Source organism: Schistocerca gregaria, chromosome 1 (assembly GCF_023897955.1).
Source record: "Schistocerca gregaria isolate iqSchGreg1 chromosome 1, iqSchGreg1.2, whole genome shotgun sequence".
Taxonomy (NCBI): Eukaryota; Metazoa; Arthropoda; class Insecta; order Orthoptera; family Acrididae; genus Schistocerca; species Schistocerca gregaria.
In genome coordinates, this window is record NC_064920.1 from 511,641,218 (window position 1) to 511,666,006 (window position 24,789).

The 24,789-nt window shown below is 42.8% G+C and overlaps 1 protein-coding gene across 2 annotated transcripts in view; it reads right to left on the reverse strand.

Moving 5' to 3' along the window:
* The window catches only part of LOC126354481 (acid sphingomyelinase-like phosphodiesterase 3a), a 1,087,830-nt gene that overhangs the window by 110,154 nt on the left and 952,887 nt on the right, over positions 1 to 24,789 (reverse strand). For both annotated transcript variants that reach the window (XM_050004208.1, XM_050004201.1), the window contains exon 4: positions 10,611 to 10,679. In XM_050004208.1, coding sequence (XP_049860165.1) covers positions 10,611 to 10,679 — 69 coding nt within the window. The remainder of the gene's footprint in view (positions 1 to 10,610; positions 10,680 to 24,789) is intronic.

The following is a 24,789-nucleotide window of genomic DNA, read 5'->3' on the forward strand; positions in this document are numbered from 1 at the left end:
GGAGGTGTCGAACCTCCGATGAGGGGAGCCGCGCGAACCGTGCCTAGGTACCCAAGACCACGCGGCTGATTTTGGTTGTAAAGTGGGCGATATGGACAAGAAGTGGGCGTCACACATTTGTTGAAAAAGGTGTTCTACAAACTGGCTACCTGGAAAAAGACGAAGCATGCCGTTTTCCTTTCCCATGGTGTGGGGAGAGCCGACCGATCAGTCTACAAACTGTTCTGTAAAAATATAACTGGTCTTATGATTAAACTTACCACAGAACTTAACCTCAATGGCTGGCGAATGTTCATAGGCGCATCAAAACTAAGTCTGAAATCTGTACTGGTGAACAGTGGAAATGCTTTGCCATCAGTTTCAGTCAGTTGTGCAGTACACTGGAAGGATACGTATGCCAACATGGAAAAACCGCTGATAGTACACTCATGTGCAGAAAAAACGTAACACCTTGAACGACTAGAGATATTCACAGGACATGTGCCTTAGCATGGTCTGCATTAGCAATGATTAATATTTCAGTCAGCAGGTGTCCTGTTGCGTAGTAGGCACAGTTTTCGCCCCTCGACGTGCATAAGGCGCTAATGACGCCTTGTGGTGTAGCCATGTATGCTGCATTCACCTGGTTCCAAAAGTTCATCAGTGGTGGTTGGCACTGGGTCACAGCACTGCACCTGTCTTTCCCCAAAACGCACACTTTTGCGTTTGGCGACAAGTGTGGTGACGTAGCAGGCCAGGGAAAAAAGCTGACATCCTCTTACACCAAGAAGGCACGTGTTCGTGGTCATGAATTCTCTTGCTGAAAAATTGCATCTGGGGTGTTATGTATAAAGAATATGGCTACGGTTCGCAGGATGCTTTTCACAAATGTAACAATGGTCACAGTGCCCAGGGCATGTACCAACTGTGATTTCTGGTTATACCCGAAAGTACCCAATACCATAAGTTCTTGAGTTGGCGCTGTGTGTCTTGTGCGGATGCAGTCATTGTGTTGCCACTATTCCTGCCTACGGCGAACCAAAATTTGGCCATCAATTTCAAGCAAACAGAACCTGGATTCGTCCGAAAACGCTATCTGGTGCCATTCCTGTACCCAGTGACTTCTTTCTATATGCCACTGATATCTAGCGGCTTTCTGCACATTCACTAAAAGTAGCCCATGGCGTAATAAACTGTGATCCCTGATAGTGTACGATATGTTCCAAAACTAGCAACTACACCTCAACTGTCGAACTACATGCCATGCTGGATAGAATTAATACGATGAGGAACATACACTGCCAAAACTACGCCAACGACCAGGCAGGTCACCGTTTTGTCGACGGCCACAAGGCAGAAGATACCGCTGGTACACTTCATTAATGAAGGAATGACTTAAATTTAGCTAAACACTACACAGGGAGATGGCTGTAATTCTAGCCAACTTCAATGCACAAATGTTGTTGCTAGTGGGAATCTCCAAGAAAGCGACAACCAGGATCTAACGAAGAGATGTGATAGCAGTTGAGGCTTGATAGTAGGTTAAGTGAGCACTCAACTTTAATGTCCAGGACCGGTGGGCGACGAACATCATAACCCTCACAAGATGCGCCTCACAACTGCTACCACGTGTGCCCGCCGCCAGTGGCTCCAGCCAGACTATGTACCACGGAGACAGCTGACGTGTTGTTGGCAGTTTTGTCTGTTCATTCTGACTTGCCTGGATTGGGCACCAGTATCCAGAAAGTTGTGCTATTGACATCTTGTTGTCGTTTTGCTGGTCGGGTGGAGCAGAACTGCCCTTGTTGGTTGGTTCGTCGGCTGGCTTTCGGTTGATTTGCCTTCTTGGTCTGGCTGCCAGTCTCACCTAATCGTGCATTAGTGTTACCTTCCCAGGCCAGTCTTTGGAACCTTCTGAGCAACGTTTCTTGTGTTTTACATAGTGATTTCCTTTTTAGTCTTAAGTAATCTGTGTCGCATTCAGACGAGTTTTAGCTTCTTAAAAATGCAAGGTTTTCCTTCTTAGGCCATAAGCAGTAAAAAAAAAAAAAAACTTGTTTCTTGTTTGGTATGTGGCCTTCAGCCGAGTTTCAGACTTTCAAAATTAAAAGTGAAAATTCCAGAATGAGATATTCACTCCGCAACGGAGTGTGCGCTGATATGAAATCTGCAGGAGAGCTTCTGTAAAATTTGGAAGGTAGGAGACGAGATACTGGCAGAAGTAAAGCTGTGAGGAGGCGTGAGTCGTGCTTGGGTTGCTCAGTTGGTAGAGCACTTGCCCGCGAAAGGCAAAGGTCCCGAGTTCGAGTCTCGGTGCGGCACACAGTCTTAATCTGCCAGGAAGTTTCAAAAGTGAAAATTCCTTGTGCCTAGGCCTTAAGCCATAAATTGGTTTGAAGTTGGTATGTGGCCTTCAGCCGAGTTTTCAGCCTTTTCAAATCAGAAGTTCAAAAATTTGGTCTAAGCCTTAAGCGGTAAGAAATATTTCCTCGTTTTTATGTGGCCTTCAGCCGAGTTTTCAGGCTTTTCAAATCAACAGTTCAAAAATTTTGTCTAGGCCTTAAGCGGTAAGAAATATTTTTCTCGTTTTTATGTGCCCTTAGCCAAGTTTTCAGCTAAAATTAAAAAGTGGAACTACCTTTGTCTGGGAATGAAGCAGTGAGATAGTTTGGGTTTCGTATATGGACTCCAGCCCAGAGTTATAGGAAGCATTTTAGGATAAAGCCTTTAGCCTATTTTAGTTAAAGTTTAGATGATCTTCCCTTTAGGCCTTATGCTGTAAATTTTTTTTCTGCGTGGTGGTGGCCTTCAGTCGAGTTCTAATCTCTCTTAAATTTAAAATTCAAAATTCTTATCTTTCCCTCAAGTCATAAAATTGTTATTCTTTACTATGAGGCCTTCAGCCGACTTTTACACGAAATATTTTAAGATAAGGCCTTCAGCCTTTTCAAATAGAAAGCTCTTCTTCCAAGGCTTACGCCGTTAAATTGTTTTGTTGATATGCGGCCTTCAACTGAGTTTACAGCCTATTTAGATTAAATTTACTAAAATTAAGCCTTAACACGGTTCTTGATTAATGTGAGATCTTCAGCCGAGATCTAAGGGAAAAAAATAAGTTAAGGCTTTCAACCTATTTATATTTGGGATAATAAATTTCTTCTAAAGAAGAGAAACCTCCAGAATTCTTGTGCCTCACTTCCTTGCTTAGGCCTTGTGCCTTGGATTTTCGATGTGGCCTTCAACCGATCTAAATTAAATCAAAGGAGGTCTTTCGTTAAAACCTTGAGTGGTCTGATTCTTGCTTGTGTGATTGTGTGTTTTAAGAAATAAAATTTTTATGTTGAGTGCAACTGACAGTAATTTATTTTGGCACTTTCCCACAAATATAACCCCATCCGCGCTGTCCTGCTAGCCCACGGATTTCATTGCTGCTTTGTTCTAACTGAACTCCAGACACACGACGACCCGGAAGTACTATCGGTCGTTCCAGAGATGGTACGACAGTGCACTTATCGATAAGCGCTGCTGCTGCCACTCACGGCAGGTAAGGCAGGAAGTTAGTGACGCCAGTAAATGGAACAAGAAAACGAGGCGGCAGTACCGTAAGAGATGATGACAAACAATAAACGGCATGAACACGAGCCGCACAAGGCTCGGCGACCTGACTCATCTCGTCATGTTCTAGGCTTTCCGTGAACCATTCCGCACGCACTCATTGCACTGCTTAAATATTTGGTCCTAAACAAGCAGCAATTTGCCGGATGGATACATCGCACGTTGTTTCCTATCGATAATGCACCCTCTTTCAACTCACTGATTTGACGATACGTTCGCGCATACGTTTGCGAGTAATCCTGAACGTCTGCTTAAGTCTCACTGATCTATTACCTTTGGTTTATAGCGACCACGAGAGTCACAGGCGCATTTACCAGTATGTAGTGCTGCACCGGCATATCGATTTTGACCTTGAACGTGCGGGCCTCCATGGTTCAAACGTTAATAATTTCTGCTGAACATACTAATGTACAAGTCATGTAAATATGAATGTCCTGTCTCACGTCGTTCAAGGTGTATATATTATAGCGAAAACAACTGGAATATATGTGCTGACTTGAAAGTTCTATCCGTACTTCCTGGCCTGTGGCTCGGCTACACAAAATGATGGTGTTTTTTGTGCAAGTAGGTTTAGTCGAGAACTTTATTAAGAGTGTGAACCAAGACAAAGACGCATTCAACTTAATTCTGAGTAAATTTACACGAAATACTGGAAGTAAAATCAGCAAGGGAATATCTATTCGACCCCAATCTCCCAAGATCCCGAATCTGATGCACCATTACAAGATAAAGAGAAGATAGCGTGGGATTCTTTCCCAGACTTGGTCAGAAAATTTTTGGGAAACTTCTCGGCACAGAGTACAAGGACGTAGTGAAGCACTTTATATCATAGTACCAAGCAGTGGGGTGCCATATGCCTCTCAAAATACTTATGTAGCACCTCCTATAGACTTCTTCCCAGAAAATTGCGGAGTAGTAAGCGATGAACAAGCGGAACATTTCCGACAAATCATACTGACAATGAGAAAACGATATCAGGGCTTTGGAGCAAGTCTAAACTTTCTGATTATTGCAAGTCGATCTCAGGAGTTGTTCCAAATCCACAATACAAGGGAAAGGTAAAAAGGCACCGTTTTTAACATCCAGGTAAGTCACTTCGACTGTGCGGACTCTTGTTTATTTCACACTAAGACTAGATAACACTGACACTTTATCACCTTGAACTCGTACCAGTTCAGCATTTTCTTGTCATTTTTGTATGTAGCACGATCGATTTTATAAGAAAATTCAATTTTCATTTCTGAAACACTAGAATTGGCAAATACTGTTGTTCAGTGTTATTGGCGAACTGCAGAATGTACCTGAAGACGGGACTGAAACATGTTCAGATCGACTTCATGTATTTAAGATATATTAAAAAAGAAAATTGTGGGGGAAAGTGTATTTGAGATGAAGAAATCGAATAGTGAAACAACTCCACGATCCTAGTGAAAATGAACTATCTAGCTGTCGCATAATGTATCAATGGCCACTTGCGTTTCTGTGTGGTCAGCGGGCTACAGTGTGCCACACGAGGACCCAGAATTTGCTTGCCGGTACTATCAGGGATTTTTTCCTTTGTTGGAGGGCAGACACAAGGTGCACTCAGCCGTGTGATGTCAACTCAGGGGCTACTCAACTGCATAACAGCATTTAGAAGGTGCAGACACCCGGCAACGTCGGGAGAGTGGTGTGCCCACTGCACACCCAGCAAACCACGTTCGATGACCCCACTGGCCGAGGATGGCACTACCGTCGGTCCGACCTGAGGGGCTCCTCTAGCGCCAAAATGGGGAACTCCATCTTTCACAAGGTATCAATACTGTAAATGCCGTTTGTATCAGAAAATAATAATTGTGGTGCAATATGACATTGTGGGGGTTCAACATTTTATCAGAGATTGTTCACAGAATTTACGAAGAACCAGGATGTAGAAACCTCGTCGCTGACCAGTTACACCTAACAAATTACCTGGTAGCAAACACAGAAACACCTGTGTACTGTACGTGACAATCATTAGACACATATATCATCTAAGGCAGAGAGGACTTTATCTGTACTTCAGAATGCTGGTTTGTCACAGAATGACTGATTCAGTCCATTTTAAAGTTAAAATCTTCTATGTTCTGAGATCGTATAGTGGACTTTGGTTAGCTGAACCGGGGAAACCAGAAGATCCCCAAGAATATACCAGCAGATGGATCGAAGCGTAGACAAATTGAAGAGGACTATGACTCGCCCTACCAATCCACAAGATTTTTCTTTCACTAATAGCGGTCAGAATAGCCTGAAAATTTCGTTTGAATGGTACTGTTGCTCCTCTGAAGCACAGTCGATTTGCAAACGCCTTCCGTTTTAGATCTGTGGAGAAGCGGGTGAAGGCTTTTCGACTGGTTAATTATTGTACATCCACTTCTATATTCCACAGACAGCCTTAGGGTGTGTGAGGGAGAGCACTTCGTGTATCATTAAAGTCTCCCATTTTATTTCACCAGTCCTGAATCATCAGTGGGAAGAGCGACTGCTGATAAGTTTTAGCACGAATTTCTCTGATGACATGTCACAAACGCTTAGCTAACTGTTTATGAGAGGAAGTAATCTCTCACTGGTCTCTTCGCACCAACAAATATTTCATTTTGATTAAATTTTGGGTTTCTGTAAGGATTATGGTTAGTAATCCAAATCGTGACTGGACTATTTTTAGCTATAGACTACACCTCTTTTAAAGTAATTTCTCCACGATACACATTTTTCTTTAGCTTCCGCCGATGTAGTTCATGCTTATGCATGCTTATGCATGCTTATGAAGCGATCTCGTAAGAATAGGTGTTGATTTTCTTTGGATATTCCTTACTTTTTTAGGGGGGGGGGGGGGTCGGGATGGGTGCCGAATAGATCGTAAGACGCGTTTGACCTAACTTTGTCTTAGATTCCTCTCTTGTCAGTTCATTTCTGAGTGCTGTACTTACAACCATATTGTCTACTTCCTCAATTAATCCTACGTAGAACGAATCCCAGATTGACGAAAAAACCTCAGCAATCAATAGAACGAGAATTGCGTAAGACGCCGCTGTCTACTGGCAGCGAAGCAATGTTTACTTGACATCAAATGGTTCAAATGGCTCTGAGCACTATGGGACTTAACTTCATCAGTCCCCTATTACTTAGAACTGCTTAAACCTTAGGACATCAAACACACCCATGCCCAAGGCAGGATTCGAACCTGCGACCGTAGCGGTCGCACGGTTCCAGACTGTAGAGCCTAGAACAGCTCGGCCACCCTGTCCAGCTCACATGAGATCTTTATGGTAAAAGTGGCCATTGTTAGGGATGTATAGCACTTCTTCCAAATTTGATTCGAATCGCCAATACGAAAATACTTTGTTACCAAAACATTCTAGACAGATACGAGCTTCCAGTTCCTGAAATGCGGCATACATGTACCTTCTAGAAATAACCAGATTCATCGAAGAGAGGAGAGCGTTGTGGAATCGGTATGCGACGTTACGCGGATGTCTCGGCGGCGCTCGTGCCTGCCACATCAGCCAGTGCGGCAGTAACCCACAGTAACGCACTGGGAGAGAGTAGGGGCATTGTTAGCGGCCAAGCTTTGGGTGGTTCTATTCTCAGAGCGTGTGATAATTGTGTTTGAAGTCAATCTGATGAGTGCGGACGATAGTAATGGGTGTATGTGCGTACGATGGCGAGAAAGGAGAGGGTGAAACCCAGCACCGGGACGTTACCTACTTTTCTTATAAAGCGCCAAGGAATTCTCGCTATACCTCGTGTTGTGAGGTCATTCTACATAAAGGAGCTGAGCACAGACCGGAAAACACCGCGAGAAGTGCCCGCCTGAACATAAATCCAAATGCTGGCCAAGCTTGCATGTTGCACTGCTGTATTTGATGAGGTAAGTCGCCTGCGCGACGTCCTCAGTACTACGCAAGTGTCAGTCGTAGTCCGAACAGTGTAATGGGTAGACATGAGTGCTTTCGTACGTCACTCGCACGGTGAGTGCTTCCTTAACCAAGGTAGCTGAAGCGTTTGCAATTTCAAGAGGCACTGTATCGAAGATCTGTACCACATACAGGGAAAGCGGGGAAGCATCATCCGCTAAATCACAACGCGGAAGAGAGTATGCGTTGAGTGATAGTGACGCAAGGTTGTTTGAAGAGGGTTGTAACGACTTAATAAGAGGACGGACGCTGTCAGGGTCACTCCAGAACTAGTGAGCTCTGTCAGCACCGAAACAATACGAAGTGTATTCCAGGGCGGACTAGAAGTTCATAACCACGCACGTCAGTGATGCATATATACTTAGGAAGCAGACGTGTTGCCGAAGGCAGTGGAACACTGTCATTTGGTCTAAATCTTGTTTCACGCTGTTCCCAGCTTTTGGCATTCTTTATGTCGCAGGAGTGAAATGGCAGGGATTAGGCGATGATTTGGGAAGCCATGTCGCGGTAATCCGTGGGAACCAAGGCTCCTCAGCATGGCCGCATTGCTTCCGAGGATTTTGTCATCATTCTGGCTGATAAGGTCCGTTCCACTGTAGAGTGTTTGCGCCGCAATAGTCATGTTGTTCTGCAAGACGACAGCTCGCATCGTCTAGGATGGTCAAGTGAACGTGTGGATGAAGCGTCGCACATTTGCTGGTCGCCAATAATATGCAAACTTCGTGGCCTCCTTTGGAGTGAAGGGTGCATGATCCATAATCACATCCATCATCCTTACCTTAACTTTCCACTATTTGCTGCGAATACATAGAAAGAAAGATCCTTTATCATATAGCTACAATAGTATAGCAGGTCAGAAATTGGAAGCAGTTATTCCATAAATTATCTCGGAGTAGGCATTAGGAGTGATTTCAAATGGAATGACCATATAAAAATAATCGTTGGTAAAGCAGATTCCAGATTGAGATTCATTGGAAGAATCCTAAGGAAATGCAATCCGAAAACAAAGCAAGTAGGTTGCAGTACACTTGTTAGCCCACTGCTTGAATACTGTTCACCGGTGTGGGATCCGTACCAGATAGGGTTGATTGAAGAGATAGAGAAGATCCAATGGAGAGCAGAGCGCTTCGTTACAGGATCATGTAGTAATCGCGAAAGCGTTACGGAGATGATAGTGAACTCCAGTGGAAGACTCTGCAAGGGAGACGCTCAGTAGCTCTGTACGGGCTTTTGTTAAAGTTTCATCATACCTTCACCTTGGAGTCAAGCACTATATCCCTCCCTCCTACGTATATCTTGCGAAGAGACCATGAGGATAAAATCAGAGAGATTAGTGCCCACACAGAGGCATACCGACAGTCTTTCTTTCCACGAACAATACGAGATTGGAATAGAAGGGAAAACCGATAGAGGTACTCAAAGTACCCTCCACAACACACCGTCAGGTGGCTTGCGGGTATGGATGTATATGGAGGAGTAGATGTATTTTCCAGAAGGGATAGTACAAGATTTTCTTCAAAACCATATACTACCCGGAACGAGTGGAAATTGTCTTACATTCCAACGGGTTTCGTAGATAACTTAATTTGTTGTTTCCACATTTTTATCCACCCCCTGTATCTCTGTACGCACACTCCCATAAATACACACAGCTCCAGGGCAATGATGCGAATGTTTAACCCGGGGCCCAGGCACAAAGTCTCTTTATCATCTACTACAGGCCACTTCTCCTCCATTTGCCACCCAGGTACTGGTGATGAAAATTTCTGTCATCATCAGAATTCGAACCAGACGACCTACAGTAAATGATATCTTCTACGCTAATATAAACGATGTTCAAAACTACAAGTATCCTTGCGCTCACGTATGATAATATGGCACCAGCTCTTTCGCATACTTGGTAGAACAGATCAATAATGTATATTACGTAACGACTTCTGGTAGGATGGGTGAAATGCTACTTATCTATTCCGGAGGGTATGCGCTGCAGCGCAGAAATTGCTGTGCATAACGAAATCCGATACCGAGTCCTCGCGATTTGCGTATATTGGACTCCACAATGGGGCCACGAGGGTGGGGGAAAGGGGTTCGCATACGAATAAGAGGAGGGCTGCCACTGCTGACCCACGTGCTGTACGGGACCACCACTCTCGTAATACAAACAGACTGCGTGACGTGATGGGGACGATAATTTGTTTATTGATGTTGACGATGGAATTTGTTATTGCGTAGTATCCGCCCTACCCGCCCTTGCTCCAAATGACAGAACACATTAGTACTCATAATTCAGAAACTTCTCAGGCATCTGTAACTCGTACAGAAAGCTTATTTCAGACGTCGTTTCCATAAATCATAAAGCCTCATTTACAACGGCCTTCCCAAAGCATTCTTCAGAATCGCTGTCGCCCTTTGTGAAACTATATTTTGAAATTTCATTGAAGTACTACGATAACCGTGAAGCATAACTCTTTCAATTTTTGTAATGCAAGGGCTGATGTCACTATTTTTTTCTGAAGTTTTTCTTGTGCTTGGTGTTGAAAATTGCCGGCAGGGGTAGCCGAGCGGTTCTAGGCGTACATAGCGGAACCGCGCGACCGCTACGGTCGCAGGTTCGACTCCTGCTTCGGGCATGGATGTGTGTGATGTTCTTAGGTTAGTTAGGTTTAAGTAGTTGTAAGTTCTAGGGGACTGATGACCTCAGAAGTTACGTCCCACAGTGCTCAGAGCCATTTGAACCATTTTGTTGAAAATTGTGACCCAAACTAGTAGGTGCCATACTTCTGACGATCTGGAAAAAGACTTTCGCTGAGTTCAGATTGTGACGAATAGCAGTGACATTTATTTAAAGACGCCATGGTTGTTAGCTTTTCTGATATTATGATTAGTACATAATTTATTCTGCTGTTTTGTGCACTGAAACACATTTTTGTACCACCATACGTGTCATGCGAACAAGGTTACATTCATTTGTGGATTTCTCAATGGTTAAATAATTAATAAAATACTAAATCAAAATGCTCAATTAAATTTCGACTACGGATGTTGTTGTATCTGAATAGTAATTTGATGAATGCTACTTACTTCTACGGGAGTCGCCATTAGTTGAATAACGAGGATTGTAATGGATGTCCGTGATGTGCCAGAAGTAACCTGCAACAAAAAATTCGTGAACTAAATCAATGTGTTCACGAAGCACGTCTAAGCTTAATTTACTCACAGGAATCATTTTCCTTTGGCGTACATTGAACATTACTAGGTTTACAATGGCTTTATGTGCCATATTTTCTATTACCACAAGGTATACATATATCATAACGTTCCCAAAACAGCAAAATTACCATTTAATTGTTGTTTATGGGCTGATGATTCGCGGTTGATTTTCTCGTTAAAGCAGAAAGAGCTAGCAAGTCAGACGGAGGAAAAGTGTTACCAGGTGCAAAACGCAAAGTCAGCTGATACATATTTTGAAATACACATGAATGTGAATAATGTGGTTTTATGCATACCAGTTTAGTTCAGCTATTGATACACTGATCACAAATTATACCTGACACAACTGTTGATATTAATTTATTTATTAAATTTATTTATTACATTATTTTGGAAATATTTAATTGCGAAAGCATTTTGGACGTTGAGTCTCTGAAAATTAGTATTTGGCTTTTCGGTTGTTTATTTACTGTGTTACAGTTACACTCACACAATCATGAATTCGGTTTCAAAGTGTCATTATCAGGTGTTTTAAATGTTATAAATTGCCTTAAATATCATACTGTAGTATTAAAATAGATTTTATTTGATAATGGCACTTTGAAGCCGAAATCATCATTTTCTAAGTGTAAATGTAACACTGTAAATAAACAACAGTCTAATGGCTTTATTGACTTTAAAGAAGTTTACAAAATGTTGCAATTGGTGCGCAACATAAAAATTGGATGTAAGGAAAACAAAACAAAAAAACTGTGTACGCCACACAGTGTGCCCCTGCAGTGTAATGATCACAAGGCTAGATTAATACTGTCGTAATAAATGTCATTTTAATATGTGAAATCTATTAAGTATGTAAATGAGGTATCTAATGTTAAATCTTTTGTATAAAATGTGATATTTTGTAATATTCATTTTATGTGCAGTAAGTACTGCACGTAGTGCCTAGTGCCCAGTATACTCCTACTATGATATTTCAATTTTTTTGTCACCCGTGGTCTAGGGGTAGAATCTTTTATTGGTAATCAAAACGTCCTCTGTCTCGGGTTTGAAACCCACCATCACTTAAGGTTTGATTAATAATCAGCATTGGCGACTGAAGGCGGAGGAGCGGACAAAGGTTCAGAGTACTCTCTTTTCCTAGGGGTGGGAAACTGCCCATAAAGGCGGAAGAATCAGCGATGATCAACGGCATGATGATACAGACGGCAATGGAAACCACTGCATTAAAGACACGTAACGTGTATCTGTAGGATATGTGGCCTGTAACTGTAAAAGTGTCATGATGATCTCTCCATTGGCAAATGATTCCGAAACAGGCCCCATTCCGATCTCCGACAGGGGACTGCCAAGTGGGAGGCGACCATGATAAAATGATTGAATGGCCAACGAAAGGATAAAGTTCTACGAGTCGAGGCTTGAAGCTTGATCGTGGTAGCGAAGCTAGAAAATCTTAAAAGGGAAATGCAAAGGCTCAATCAAAGTATAATAGGGGTCAGTGAAGTGAAATGGACAGAAGACAAGGATTTCTGGTCAGATGGGTAGAGGGTAATGTCAACAGCAGCGGAAAATGGTATACCAGGAGTAGGAATCGTTATGAATAGGAAGGTAAGGCAGAGAGTGTGTTACTGTGAACAGGTCAGCAGTAGGGTTTTTCTTATGACAATCGACAGCAAACCAACATCGACAATGATAGTTCATACATGCCAACGTCGCAAGCTGAAGATGAAGAGATAGAGGAAGTATACGACAATATTGAAAGGGTAATTTAGTCCGTAAAGGGAAACTAAAATCTAATAGTCATTGGGGAATGGAATGCAGTTGTAGGGGAAGAAATAAAGCTTACCGGAGAATATATGCGGGGCTCAAGGAATGGGAGAGGAGAGAGAGAGAGAGAGAGAGACTAAACGAATTCTGTAATAAATTTCAGGTTGTAACAGCGAATACTCTGTTCAAGAATAACAGAATGAGGAGGTACGCATGGAAAAGTCCGGATGCTATGGGAAGATATCACTTAGATTACATTGTGGTCAGACAAGGATTTCGAAATCAGACACGGAATTGTAAGGCGTATCCAGAAGTGGATACAGACTCAGATTACAGTGTAGTAGGGATGAAGAGTAGGCTGAAGTTTAAGCAATTAGTCACGAATAACCAATATGCAAAGAAGTGGTACACGGAAGTATTAGGAAAGTCTCTAAGGCTATGATACAGCAAAAAGGAATAGCTCAGTAGGCAGTAAAGTCTCTAATAAAGGGCAGTCACAAAAGTTGGAAAGAAAAACATAGGTACAAAGAAGGTAACTGCTAAGAAACCATGGGTAAAAGAAGGAATTCTTCAGCTCATCGATGAAAGAAGAAAGTACAAGAATGTTCACGGAAACTCAGGGACACACAAATACAAGTTGCTGAGGAATGAAATAAATAGGAAGTGCAGAGAAGCTAAGCCGAAAAGTCTTCATGGTAAATGTGGAGAAATCGAAATAGAAATGAATGTCGGATGGGCTGATTCCGCATATAAAAACTTTTCCTAAGAAGGAACACACACACCCATGCCCGAGGGAGAACTCGAACCTCCGCCGGGACCAGCCGCACGGTCCATGACTGCAGCACCTGTGACCGCTCGGCTAATCCAGCGCGACTTCCGCATATACGAAAGTCAAAACAACTTTCGGTGAAATTAAAAACAAAGATGGTAACATCTGGAGCGTAACAAGAATTCCACTGCTAAATGCTGTGGAGAGAGCGTGTAGGTGGAAAGATTATATTGAAGTGTTCTATGATGGGAAGACATGTCTGATGTGGTGGAACAAGAAACAGGAGTCTATTTAAAAGGAGATCCAATGTTAGAATAGAAGAGATCTTTGGAGGACTTAAGATCAAATAAGGCAGAAGGGATGGATAAAATTCTGACAGAATTTCTAAAAATCACCGGGGGAATGGCAACAAAACCACTATTGACATGGGTGTGCAGAACGTATGACCCTGGCGAAATACCATCTGATTTTTCAAAATATATCATCCGCATAATTCCGAAAACTGCAAGAGCTGATAAGTGCGAAATTTATGACACAATAAGCATAACAACTCATGCACCCAAGTTGCCGACTAGAATAAAACACAGAAGAATGGAAAAAGGAACTGGGGATGTATTAGATGACGATCACTTTGCTTTTAGGAGAGGTAAAGGCAGCAGAGAGGCCACTCTGACGTTGCGGTTGTAATGGAAGCAAAACTAAAGAAAAATCAAGACACTTTTAGGATATGTCGATCTAGAAAAAGCGATAGACAATGGAAAATAGTGTAAGATGTGCCAAAGTAGGGGTAAGCTCTATAGAGAGGCGGGTAATATACATTATGTACAAGAGCCAAGAGTGAATAATAAGAGTGTACGACCAGGAAAAAAGTGCTAGTATTACAAATGGTGTAACACAGGGATTTGGTATTTCGCTCCTACTGTTTAATCTGCACATCGAAGAAGCAATAATGGGAATGAAAGAAAGGTTCATGAGTGTGCGGCGGCATTTTTTTTTTTTTTTTTTTTTTTTTTTTTTTTTTTTTTGTGCTTCACCAACTTGTGAACTCGTTGCAGCAGATAACAGGTACGAAACCCGAATAGAAACCTACATTACTGCAACTCGCACCAGGCTGCATAAGGAACTATTCATAGAATCGGAAAATAGGCTTTAATTTAAAATGAAAGGTGGAAGCACTGGCAAAACGTCAGTAAATTATGAACTTTGATAATGTACACGTTCACTGTCAAGCCCGTGCTAATCATAACACAGTCATGCACAAACCCTTTCATTCACGTTAGCAAGTTTATGGTAACGCATTTCCCGAACTCTGAACAGCTACTAAACATTAGTTATTCTTAAATGAAAATGCTCGCCACACCATCGGTGTCTAATGCATTCTAGCTTTTAATCACCGATCTGCTCTATATGCCACGCGGAATTACTGTATTTTCTCATACACAAAATTACTTAAAAAGCCTGTACTTTCTAAAAAAAAACACACCAGGATAAATATGCCTTTACTTTACAACACTCTAAAGACGTGTAGCAAAACTAAAACCGGCAAACTATAACTTCCTTCGGAGCTCATACCACACATTGAAAGGCTGGACCCCGACTCAATTAGAAGGCGCTGTTGGCCTCTACGTAGAACTTAATTGCACTGTAATAAACACTGTATTCTGAGGTATATTTCTCCAAATGAGCGTAAAATATTGCGATTGTCAATGAACATGGTATAATATCGCTTTCAGTCCGCCTGAGGCAGCACGATATTTTTGAGAGATGCCTTACTAAGAAACTCAGTCTAGTTTTCCACAGTTATACCACGTCTTTTCATGGCATTTGTCGCAATAGAATGGATCCACCCATCAGGTTTACTGTTCCATAACTCAACAAGTAATCTGAAATGAAAGTCGTATTATGTCATTCCCTCATAATCATTATTTTCATTTTCACCCTGAACAACAATGATACTGTTAATTTCAATGGGATTTCTTGCATTTAATTAGACAGACAAAAATTTCATAATTACCAAAAGCAAAAGACATAAAAATTATATAGGGAAGACAGCTATAACTAGCCATAGAGTTGTTAATACTAGTGAGACTACACAGGAAGCGGCATTTCCGACACGGTGCCAGCTGCACTATCAAACCCTGAGATCTAGCTGACAGCTGGTAAGGAGTAAAGAACTTTTTCACGAACATTCTCAGGTTTTTCTTGACACCATCACAGAGATATTTCCCGAAAGGTTTTATGCTACGACTCAGATAATGGTGTGCGTTGGATGGCGTGAGATACGGGGAGGGAAATCTGGCTGGTTCCCAGAGCGCTTTTATTTCGAGCGCTAATTTCATCTATATTCTATTTCTCTTCAAAGACTGTGTAGAAAAGCTACAACAAAGAGAAGGGCAATTTTCTGTCACTTGATCACGGCACTCATTTCTAGTTAGCTATATCCGACTAAGCTAATAATCGGAACTGTACAATCACTATGTAGTTGGCAATAATCTGTAGAATTGATATATGAACCTTCGTTCTCTACTTAGAATGTAGTTTCCATATTCTGCTAATGTAGTCCGTTTATCTGTTTGTCTTCTGAAATTATATTATCGGGGAGTGGTGTACAACTGAAAGTGTGTCAGCTGCAACGTACACCGAGATGAAACCGTAACCCTGTGGTTTTGCGTTTAATTTTATGATAAAAAGCTATTTATCCACTCCATCTTCACAGGGGGTCTACGACTGGAGTGGTAGACTTTCCAGTGCAGTCAGATTCATGTCCGTTTCTTCTTAATTATAAGCTATGTACCGGAAGTGACCGTGCTTAATTGTTATACATTCAGCTATTGACAAGTTGTCCGACTGTTTGACATTGTTATTGTAGTCCTATTGAATAAAAGCAATAGAGAAAGTAGACAGTTCCTTTCAGCAACGAGATATCGTTATATTTGTGCTCACCCTAGTCAGTTCATCTGACAAAACCCTATTTACCAGGCAGACGGTTGTATGAGCTCACTGCACAAAGCGCTATCACTGACAGTTCTTTATTGAACAGCATCCGATTGAATTGTAGCTTGTTCTCCAAAACTCACCTTCCTGTTATGAATGATTCTTAATTGTCTTGGTTATATTCAGCTCTCTAATACAACTATTTTTCAGTTAGATAGGTATGAAAGTACATCGTAGTCACTATGCTACAAAACAATCTCTTAGTGCTGGCACAACCACAAGTATTAGAACAAAATTGTTTTAACAACATCTACTTAAAGAACACAGAAAAGAAAAGTAAGTGTGAAATAAAAACAAAACAGAATGAGATTTTCACTCTGCAGCGGAGTGTGCACTGATATGAAACTTCCTGCAGATTAAAACTGTGTGCCGGACCGAGACTTGAACTCGGGACCTTTGCCTTTCGCGGGCAAGTGCTCTACCGACATTTTTTTTGTTCTGTTTGGTCTTTGCGGACGTCATATGACGTCCGTTCAAGTTCGTTTGTTGATCCTTCTCCTCAGTTTTTTATTACAGAGGCCAGCCGGCTCTATTACCGAACACGCTGAGGTATCGTGCCAGTGACTGAGCTACCCAAGCACGACTGACGCCCCGTCCTCGCAGCTCAGTCGGTACAGCACTTTCCCGCTAAAGGCAAAGGTCCCGAGTTCGAGTCTCGATACGTCACACAGTTTTAATCGGCCAGGAAGTTTCATATCAGCGCACACTACGCTGCAGAGTGAAAATCTCATTCTGGAAACATCCCCCAGTCTGTGGCTGAGCCATGTATCCGCAATATCCTTTCTTTCAGGAGTGCTAGTTCTGCAAGGTTCGCAGGAGAGCTTCTGTTAAGTTTGGAAGGTAGGAGACGAGGTACTGGCAGAAGTAATTCTGTGAGGACGGGGCGTGAGTTGTGCTTGGGTAGCTCAGTCGGTAGAGCACGTGCCCGCGAAAGGCAAAGGTCCCGAGTTCGAATCTCGGTCCTGCACACAGTTTTAATCTGACAGGAAGTTTCATTTAACATTTGCAAATACTTGATTTAATTACCCGTATTGCTAGAACTCCATCAGCGATCGCTTTGTGTAACTACATTAATTTCTTTCACACTTAGACATACTGTGCTAATGTTGAAGCAAACCAATGCCACGGAAAATTGGACAAAAAGTTTGATTCCCGTTTGCCAATAATTCTCATGAGAACGAGCAATAGATGATTGCAATCTGAACTGGACGAAGAGCAGATAGGCTTCAGAAGGGGTTGGGGGAGAGGAAGACATGATGAACATTGGAAGCCTGTCGTCGATGCCTGAACCACAGTCATCAGGTACTAGGATCGACTAGTCAGAGAACCAAGAGCAGCCCGTTAGAGGAACAGCTGTAAATCTACATGAGAGTTTGAATACTGGTTTCTTCCAGCTTGTCTACATGTAAATAAATAGGTGTGACTTTCATCCATTGAACTTCGTGTCTTTGTTTGTAGTGTAAAGATATACCTTGTATCCTCGTCTTACAACTGCAGATGCAACAAACGATATGGGATAACTTGAAAAAAAAAAAAAACAGCCGTGACGTCGTTGAGAGTTTCAGAGGGAACAGCAGTCTACGTGGGACTGAAAAGCCGTACTGAACCAACGACCTATTTCAGAAGGTAGTAAGAAAGTCCGTTCATAGAATTTTTAGATGCAAAAACAGCTTTTTACATTGTTGATTAGAGCACATTCTTTGAAATTCTGGAAACAGCAGGATTAAAGTACAAGGAGCAAAAGATTATTTACAACTTGTGCTGAAACCATACTACGGTTATAGGAGTCGATGTTGATGGAACGGAAGCCATATTTGAGAACGGAGAACGAGGGTGTTGTACTGTACCATCTATATTATTTCATCTGTATATTGAGTAAGCTGTCTAGGAAACCAAGGTGAAATTTTGAAATTAAACTAAAGTTCATTGAGAAGAAACAAAATAATTTGGAAGAACAGTTTAACAGAGCTAATATGGTCTTGAAGTGACTATAATACGAACGTCAACAAATGTAAAACAGTAATTATCTACGCAAGGTTCATTTTGTAACATCTACCGTTGTGTTATTTATTGGTTATGTGTCAATTTATAATTGGTTTTGGGCACAGTTTTTGCTGTTGTGATGATGTGGTGTTGGCGGTGGTCTTCATTCCGAAGACTGGTGTGACGCAGCTCTCTACGTTAGTCTACCCTAGCCAGTAGGTTCAGGTTGACTAGAGCAATCAGGCTACTCCACGTAAATAAAGCCCATACCATTATGAAGCCACTACCAACTTGCACAGTGCTTTGCGGACAATTTGAGTCTACGCTTTCGTGGTCTCTACGCCACATTCTAATCTTACCAACTGCAGTTGGGATTCATCTGATGAGGCCACGACTTTCCATTATCCTAAGGCGGAAGCGAGATGGCAAAGAGCCCAAAAGAGACATTGTCGGTGATGTCGTGTCGTTAGCAAAGCCACCCGCTTCGGTCACCTGCTGCCGTAGCCCATTTCACGCCAAATTTCACTGCGCTGTCCTAACGGATGCGATTGTCATTTGTCCCACATTGATTTATGCGGTTACTTCACGCACTGTTGCTTGTCTGTTAGGACTGACAACTCTAAGCAAGTACTGCTGCTATGAAGACCGTCGGCCACTGCATTGTCATGGTGAGAGGTAATGCCTGAAATTTAGTGTTCTCGGCACACTCTTGACGCTGTGGATCGTCGAATATTGAATTCCCTAACGATTTCTGAAATGGGATGTCCAATAACTCTAACTCCAACCAACATTCCGCATTCAAAGTTATTAGCTCACGTCGTGCGGTTATAATGCCGTTGCAAACCTTTCCACATGAATAATTCGTATGATCAGGAACACGGTTTTCCAGTCGACTAACTTCCAGCCGACATGGTCACGAGCACAGGAGAGACGTGGCCCGCTATGTCGTGATGTTAGCAAACACACTCGCGTCGGTCGTCTGCTGTGATAGCCCAGTAACGAGCTGTAACAGCTCCGCTAATGGACTGTCCTTTATATGTAGTGTACGCTGTACTACCATCATTTGCGTATGCGCATAAAGCCGTCCTATGACTTCTGTGACACCTCAGTCTATACTCCAAACGAACGCCATCATGTGCGATGTTATCAAATTCCTCTGTATCAGTAACGGTTTGCTTGCTACAGTCAGGCCACACTTTGCATCCGCTCTATTTAGGTGAACGTCATTTCTTTTTCTGCCCAATAACAAAAATCTTTTTGCATTGCATTTGCAATTGTAATTCCTTGAGTATCGCCTGATTTAGTTGAACTACATTTCACTACCATTGTTTTGCTTTTGTTCAAGTTCGTCACATACTGTGATCAAGATGCTATACATTCTGCTCAGCTGCTCTTCCAGTTTCTTTGCTGTCTCTCACAGAATTACGATGTCGTCTGTAAACCTCACATTTATTATTTCTTCTCCCTGAACTATAGCTCGCTATTCAAATTTCCTCTTGGTTTCCCTTACTCCTTCATCAGTTTACGAATGGAAGCTGTTCGATTCACTTAGCAATCACTGCTACCGTTTCTCGTCCTTTGACTCTATTAACTGCTGCCTGGTTCTTGTGGAAGCTGTAAATAGCCTTTCGCTCGCTCCACTTTAATCCTGTTACCTTTCAAAGAGCGTTTTCCCGTCAATACTGTCAATTGAATTCTCTAAATTTACAATACTATAAACGATATCTTTATCTTGTAAGATGATTCGCAGGAATAGCACCGCGTCGCTTGTTTAGACATTTCATTTCTCCGGAACAGAAACTTACCTTTCTCTTACTTCAGGTTTTCCATGTTTCTGTAAATAAATCGTTTCGCTGTTTTATGACGCTCATTTATCGAATTCATGTCAGTAGTCTTCTCATCTGCCAATACCAGTCTTCTTTTGAAATCGAATCCTTGCATTCTTCTTGAAGTCAGAGGGTAATTCACCTGTGTCATGTACCTTGCACGCCAGGTAGAACAGCATTTTAAGACTGGACCTCCCATGGATCTCAATAATTCTTAGGAAATGTTTATCCCATGGGCCATAATTTGTCTTGGTATATGTATATGGTAAATATTTATGTATATTAGCAGTCAGTTATTGCAAACTGCGTCTTAACTAGGGAACATGCACTTCATTCAGTGAGCGCCCCTGGTTCGATGTTCCACACGAACTAAAGGTGGCAGAGGACTGTATAGCATTCGCCGACGAGCTCTGGCAGTATGACTTTTATGAAGTGCCGTAGGTTGTTCGGCGTACGACCGAAATACTCGCTTACCGCCATAAGCCAAGGTACACCAGGTGACGGCTAGGGCTTTACAATCGAACGGCCCGTTATTAAGATAGGCCGTTGGATTTCACCACTTTGACATTTTACGGCTCCTAAGACGGGGGCGCCAAAGCCTTGCGTTTTATGTGTAGCGATAAACAGAGTTGTCGTGAGAGGCGAGCAGGTATAATACGCTGCGTAGCAGCGTCGCCCAGGGCTAGCGACGCCTGCAACAAAAATCTGGTTTTATAACGGGTGTGGCGGGTCTTGCTGCTACACGAGGAGACCGGACATGGTGGGGGCAGTTTACGCGGCACGCGCCAGCAATAAAACGCCTCGAGATGTCGATATGTCTCGAACGAAGTGGAAGGATCGAGCAAGGGTAGGTACAACTGGTGAATATCGAAGGCAATGCGGGAATTTTGCTCCCATTCCAAAAGTGGATCCACCGACGCGAGCGCTTCCCTCACGCGCATTGCGACCCATTTTGCAGTCGATACTCTCAGCGGTCGGAAACGCCGCGGTCTACTGCGTCGTCTACAGATTGCTTTATGGGGCGGCAGATGGTTATTACCACCATTAACATGCGTTTTATGCCCGGTGGATTTAAGGTGGTGGCGTCGCGAAGGAAATTTCCTGTCTGGTGTGCTATTGAAGTTCTGGGCTTTGCGTTGTACGAGGCGCGTCTTAAACGTTAGAATCAACTGGCTACAAAAAGAACATAAAAACCAGCGATTCGAAAAATTCAAGTGTACAGGCTCTCATTTTTCTGCATATTCTATCCACATGAGCGTAGGTGCCATGGAGATACGTTTCTTGAGAATTCACGTTCAGTTCTCCTGCTCGCCAGTTCAGCCACTTAGGAAAGTAACACAATTGCAACTCCAAGTAATTCGGAAGGGAGCCATCACGTGATGTTTAATAGAAAGCAACAGTCACACTCTTTCTGGACTTTTTGCGTACAACAACAGCATAAATTATGTTGGTAACTCTGGAAATAGAGCTTGCAAGGATAGCTAACATGCACAGAGCCACAGGCTTATGTGTTGCAGAAAGGTGAAGGTTCCACAGGTGTGTCAGATTACTGCCAACTTAATTATAAATGAGGAACTGGCTTGTGGTGAAATAGTCGGAATAGCAAGAGCGCTATTTGCACAACTAAATCTTACATAGAATGAGACCGATGAAACTGCAATCCATAAAACCAAATAGAGAAATTATTCTTTACACATGGCTTCCATTTACACTGAAGAGGCAAAGAAACTGGTACACCAGTCTAACATAGTGTATGCCCCCCAAAGCATGCAGAAGTGACGCAACGCGACGCGGCATGTACTCGACTAACTCCGTAAGAGTACTAGTGGGTGGAGATCTCTTCTGAACAGCACGTTGCAACCCATCCCAAACATGCTCAATAATGTTCATGTCTGGAGAGTTTAGTGGCCAACGGAAGCGTATAAACTCATAAGAGTGTTTCTGGTGCCAATCTGTAGCAATTACGGACGTGCGGAGAGTCGCATTGTTCAGCTGGAATTTCCCCATTTCGTAGGATTGCGCAATGGGCATGAATTGATGCAGGTGATCAAACAGTATACTTACATATGTCACCTAGATGTATAAGGGATCGCATATGACTCCTGGTGCACACGCTCCACACTATAACACAGCCTCCACCAGCTTGAACAGTCCGCTGCAGAAATGCGCAGTCCATGGATTCATGAGGTTGTCTCCATTCCCATACACGCCCATCCGTTCGATGCAATTTGAAAACATTTTCGTCAGACCAGGCAACATGTTTCCAGTCATCAACAGTCCAATGTCGGTGTTGACGAGCCCAGTCTAGGCTTAAAGCTTTGTGTCGTGTAGTCATTGAGAATATACGAGTGGACCTTCGACTCCGGAAGCACATATCGACGATGTTTTGTTCAATGGTTCGCAAGCTGACAACTTGTTGATGGCCCTGCATTCAAATCTGCATCAATTTGCAGAAGGGTTACACTTCTGTCACGTTGAACGATTCTGTTCAGTCATCGTTGGTCCTGTTCTTGCAGGAGCTTTTTGCGACCGCACCGATGTCGGAGACTTGATGTTTTACCGGATTCCTGATATTCACGGTACACTCGTGAAATGGTCGTATAGGAAAATTCCCACTTCATCGCTACTTCGAAGATGCTGTGTCCTATCGCTCGTGCGCCGATTGTAACACCACGTTTAAATTCACTTAGATCTTGAGAACCTGCCATAGTAGCAGCAGTAAACGATATAACAAGTGCGCCAGACACTTATTGTCTTACACAGGCGCTGCCGTCTTCAGAGCCCTATTTTGCCAGTTTCCACATCTCTGTAATTGGTTACGCATGCCTATTCCAGCTTCTTAGACTCTTCAGTTCAAAATGTTCAAATGTGTGTGAAATCATAAGGGACCCAACTGCTGAGGTCATTGGTCCCTAGACTTACCCACTACTTAAAATAACTTATTCTCAGAACAACACACCCGTGCTCGAGGGAAGACTCGAATCTCTGGCGGGAGAGGCCGCGCAGTCCGTGACATGGCGCCTCAAACCACGCGACCACACCGCGCGGCGACTCTTCAGTGTGTGTTTGTAGAGGGACTGGGTATGCTCTGTTGGAAAATGGTACGTCTAGGTGAGTCAGAAACCTCTCAGAGGCTGGATAAGTATTACATGCAGTAGTTTGTAGCTACAGGCAGCCTCACATCGAGCCGTGCTCGAACGGCGGCCTCGACCCACAGTCTCTGGCAGCGCTTTTATTCTCAAGCCGTCCTCAGATAGGAGGAAGCAGCTATCGTTGACGTGGACGTGGGCAGAACATCCGACGTCACCAGAGATTGCGCTGTCGCCAAACGGGACGATCTGTTTAACGTGATTTTGCACTCTCTGTGGTATCCAGTGGCTCGCAAATGTCACAGTTTGTGTAAGAAAATGGACCCACGTGAAATTCTAGTGTGTTGTGTTGTGGTCTTCAGTCCTGAGACTGGTTTGATGCAGGTCTCCATGCTACTCAATCCTGTGCTAGCTTCTTCTTCTCCCAGTACCTACTGCAACCTACATCCTTCTGAATCTGCTTAGTCTATTCATCTCTTGGCCTCCCTCTACCATTTTTACCCTCCACGCTGCCCTCCAATGCTTAATTGGTGATCCCTTGATGCCTCTGAACATGTCCTACCAAACGATCCCTTCTTCTGGTCAAGTTGTGCCACAAACGTCTCTTCTCCCCAATCATATTCAATACTTCCTCGTTAGTTATGTGATCCACCCATCAAATTTTCAGCATTCTTCTGTAGCACCACATTTCGAAAGCTTCTATTCTCTTCTTGTCCGAACTATTTATCGTCCATGTTTCACATCCATACATGGCTACACTCCATACAAATACTTTCAGAAGTGACTTCCTGACACTTAAATCTATGATCGATGTTAACAAATTTCTCTTCTTCAGAAACGCTTTCCTTGCCATTGCAAGTCTACAATTTATATCCTCTCTACTTCGACCATCATCAGTTATTTTGCTCCCCAAATAGCAACACTACTTCACTACTTTAAGTGTCTCATTTCCTAATCTAATACCCTCAGCATCACTCGACTTAATTCGACTACGTTCCATTATCCTCGTTTCGCTTTTGTTGATGTTCATATTATATCCTTCTTTCAAGACACTATCCATTCCGTTCAACTGCTCTTCCAAGTCCTTTGCTGTCTCTGACAGAATTACAATGTCATCGGCGAACCTCAAAGATTTTATTTCTTCTCCATGGATTTTAATACACACTCGGAATTCTTCTTTTGTTTCCTTCACTGCTCGCTCAATATACAGATTGAACAACATCGGGAAGAGACTACAACGCAGTCTCACTCCCTTCCCAACCACTGCTTCCCTTTCATGTCCCTCGACTCTTATAACTGCCATCTGGTTTCTGTACAAATTGTAAATAGCCTTTCGCTCCCTGTATTTTACCCCTGCCACCTTCATAAGATGAAAGAGAGTATTCCAGTCAACGTTGTCAAAAGCTTTCTCTAAGTCTACAAGTGCTAGAAACGTAGGTTTGCCCTTCCTTAATCTAGCTTTCAAGTTGTAGGGTCAGTATTGCCTCACGTGTTCCAACATTTATACGCAATCCAAACTGATCTTCCCCGAGGTCGGCTTCTACGAGTTTTTCCATTCGTCTGTAAAGAATTCGTGTTAGTATTTTGCAGCTGTGACTTATAAAAGTGATAGTTCGGTAGTTTTC